The following is a 2,623-nucleotide window of genomic DNA, read 5'->3' as shown; positions in this document are numbered from 1 at the left end:
TGGATCTTTCAGCTCAACCTCTATTCCCCTCCTCCAACCAGAGCAATGCCCTCATTACCACAGACAAAGCCCCAATAATGTTTGTGCCTTGCCATTTTGGTGACACTAGTGGGTTTTCACCTTGCAAACAGACAATGACCCTACCTAAAGAGCTTTGAACTATCTGAACTATTCAGCTTGATTAAGGTTATCTAATAATGATGATCCAGATGTCGACCGGTTCCGGGTGTACCATACCTCTCATCTAATGACCGTTGGATGGGTAAATTTCTATAGACAATAGATGGATGATCATCCAGATATTAAATACCTACATATAAGTGCTCACAGCCTGTGGGTACTCTAAGCTCTAATGCATTGCAGATTTTTACAGCTGGGATTAATCTCTGTGTAACATTTTTCGTCGGACCCTGTGCATACCGTCAAACGTCAGGGCTCATGCTAAACCAGACTCTGCATAGGTTCTCATTTGGAAATATGTTTTAATTAAATGTGTCATGAGATAAATAAATAAAGAAAAGCAAGAGAGTTACTTACAATAATCCATTAAGTTGTATATACAAGGATACAGGTGCAAAAAACATGGATGTTAAACATTTTAAGCGAATAACTTCAAGGCACATTTATAAATTGTTTTGCTGAAAAAGAGTCAGTATTAAACTTAGAGGAAAGACTTTGTTTTGAGGAGTTTAAACATTCAGAGGTTGTGCTTTTTTGCAGCTCCTTTTTGTGACAACCCCACCAAACACAGCAGGTGCTGATAACAAGACCCTTTTTTGCTGTGATGATGTATTAAACTGGAGACGCAGGTGAAAGCTCTGCAGCCTGCCACCTTCTGAGTGTTTAATGAGTGTGACCTTTAAGTTTGTTCCTGAAACAGAGGGAAAATGCTGTGCATATGGCCCAACACGTCTTCGGGAATCCAACAATCTCGCCAAACCTCTGCTGCAATTTCCCTTAGGCCATAACAGGAAAACTATACCATCTAGTGGTGAAAATCCGCTTTGTTCTCCTGTTTAACAACTTTCCCAAACAAGATTCAGCAGCAAAAACCTTACGTGGCACAAGTAAAACAAGCCATCCTGAACTCTTAAAGATAAAACTCCTTTTTTGTTTCTTTATATATGTGTTTGTGCACAGAACTGCAACGTCACAACTCCAGAAAACAATGACCTATAAATCCAACAATGTTACATAAAAGAGATGATTGAGTCAGCTGTGTAAATTACATTTTCGGAGACAGCTGCTTAAATCATATTAACTTTACAGAGTCCCAAAAAGTCCGAGCAGTGTCAGGAAAAGTACTCCTGATGGAACCATCATGAGTCATGATCCTGGACATTGTTCTTGCAGTACATTGTGCTGTTGTTCACAGGGGGGCAGTCTCTGTAGCTCAGGCCCCCGTTAGGACTGTAGATAGGCTGGATGCGGAAATCTCCCTTGAGGAGCTGCTCGTTGTTGAGCGACACTATCTGGAAGCCGGTTTCAGTCATTTCCAGGAGGGAATTATCTTTCTTGGTGCCAGCCTCGCAATAATCGTCTTTTCTACGCCCTCGGTTGTACTTCCACTCCGAGTGACTCTTCTTGTGCATGTGCCAGCAGAAGATACTGAGCAGGACCACAAGGACGACAATCACAGCCCCGCCGATAAGCCCAGCCAGCAGAAGCGGCGAGCCGGACTCTGGCTGCGTTGCCTGCTCGGGCCCAGAACGTCTCCTGTTGTTGTTATCTGGGCTGAAAAAGGCTGATGTTGTCACAGCCTCGGTGCAAACAGTGTCATCCTTGGGCCGGTAATTATTGAAAGCATCCAAGGGAATAACGCAGATCCGATAGGTGGACTTGGGCTCAAGATTAGTCAGTCGGATCCCCCGGTGATCCCCACCCACTATCCTTTCTCTGACCGTGTCGCCAGTCAGACTGGGCTCCATCCTGGCCCAGGTCACCTTGTAGGCAGTGACTGGAAACGAAGCCAACCACCGTACATGGATATCTGACCCATTTAGGATGGTGAAAGTGACCTGGAGAGGCTGCTTAGTCCTCAGTCCATCCTCCCTGGTGGTGTAGATGGTGTAGAGGGTGGGCAGCGTGGTTAGGGGTCGTTTAGAGGAGGAAACATGTCGTGTAACCAAGGGAAAGTCTGTGGAAACGGAAACAGATGAGGTCAGAGCAGTGTGAGGTGTTGAAGCAGGTTGTGGGCAGTGAACCAGGTCAGCACTCAGCTCTCTTATCACCATACCTCGGAACTTTTCAGGCTTGTGGCACATGAACCCCCGCACATTCAACGATGCAGGAAGAGATTTGAGCCATGACACCACCCAGTGCATGCCGCAATCACAGAGCCACGGGTTGTTCCGTACGGTGAGCTGCCTGAGACTCCCAAGGCCATCAAAGACACCCCTCACCAGCGACTGCAGCTGGTTGTTAGAAAGATCTAACTTCTCCAGCCTGTGCAAACCTGCCAGCGCTTTTACGGGGATCTTGCTCATTTGGTTTTCTTGAAAGTTTAACTTAACAAGCATCTCCCCAGGGAGGAACGGGGGAGGGTAGGTCAACGAGTTCCGCGCTAGAGACAGGTCCCTCAGAGTGACCAGGTCTTGAAAGGTCCCGGGTGAGATCCCTTCGT

At 46.4% G+C, this 2,623-nt stretch overlaps 1 protein-coding gene across 1 annotated transcript; it reads right to left on the bottom strand.

Moving 5' to 3' along the window:
- Positions 1-458: 458 nt before the first annotated feature.
- On the bottom strand, positions 459-2,623 carry si:dkey-87k14.1 (leucine-rich repeat transmembrane protein FLRT2; the record flags this gene model as incomplete). The annotated part of the gene is given in 1 exon segment (XM_036129083.1): positions 459-2,623. A coding segment is annotated over 1 exon segment (1,304 nt), but the record flags the coding sequence as incomplete, so codon positions are not given.

The sequence above is a fragment of the Fundulus heteroclitus genome, unplaced genomic scaffold (genome assembly GCF_011125445.2).
Source record: "Fundulus heteroclitus isolate FHET01 unplaced genomic scaffold, MU-UCD_Fhet_4.1 scaffold_136, whole genome shotgun sequence".
Taxonomy (NCBI): Eukaryota; Metazoa; Chordata; class Actinopteri; order Cyprinodontiformes; family Fundulidae; genus Fundulus; species Fundulus heteroclitus.
Note: the sequence above shows the minus strand (reverse complement) of the source record. Positions and strands in the feature narration are given on the sequence as shown.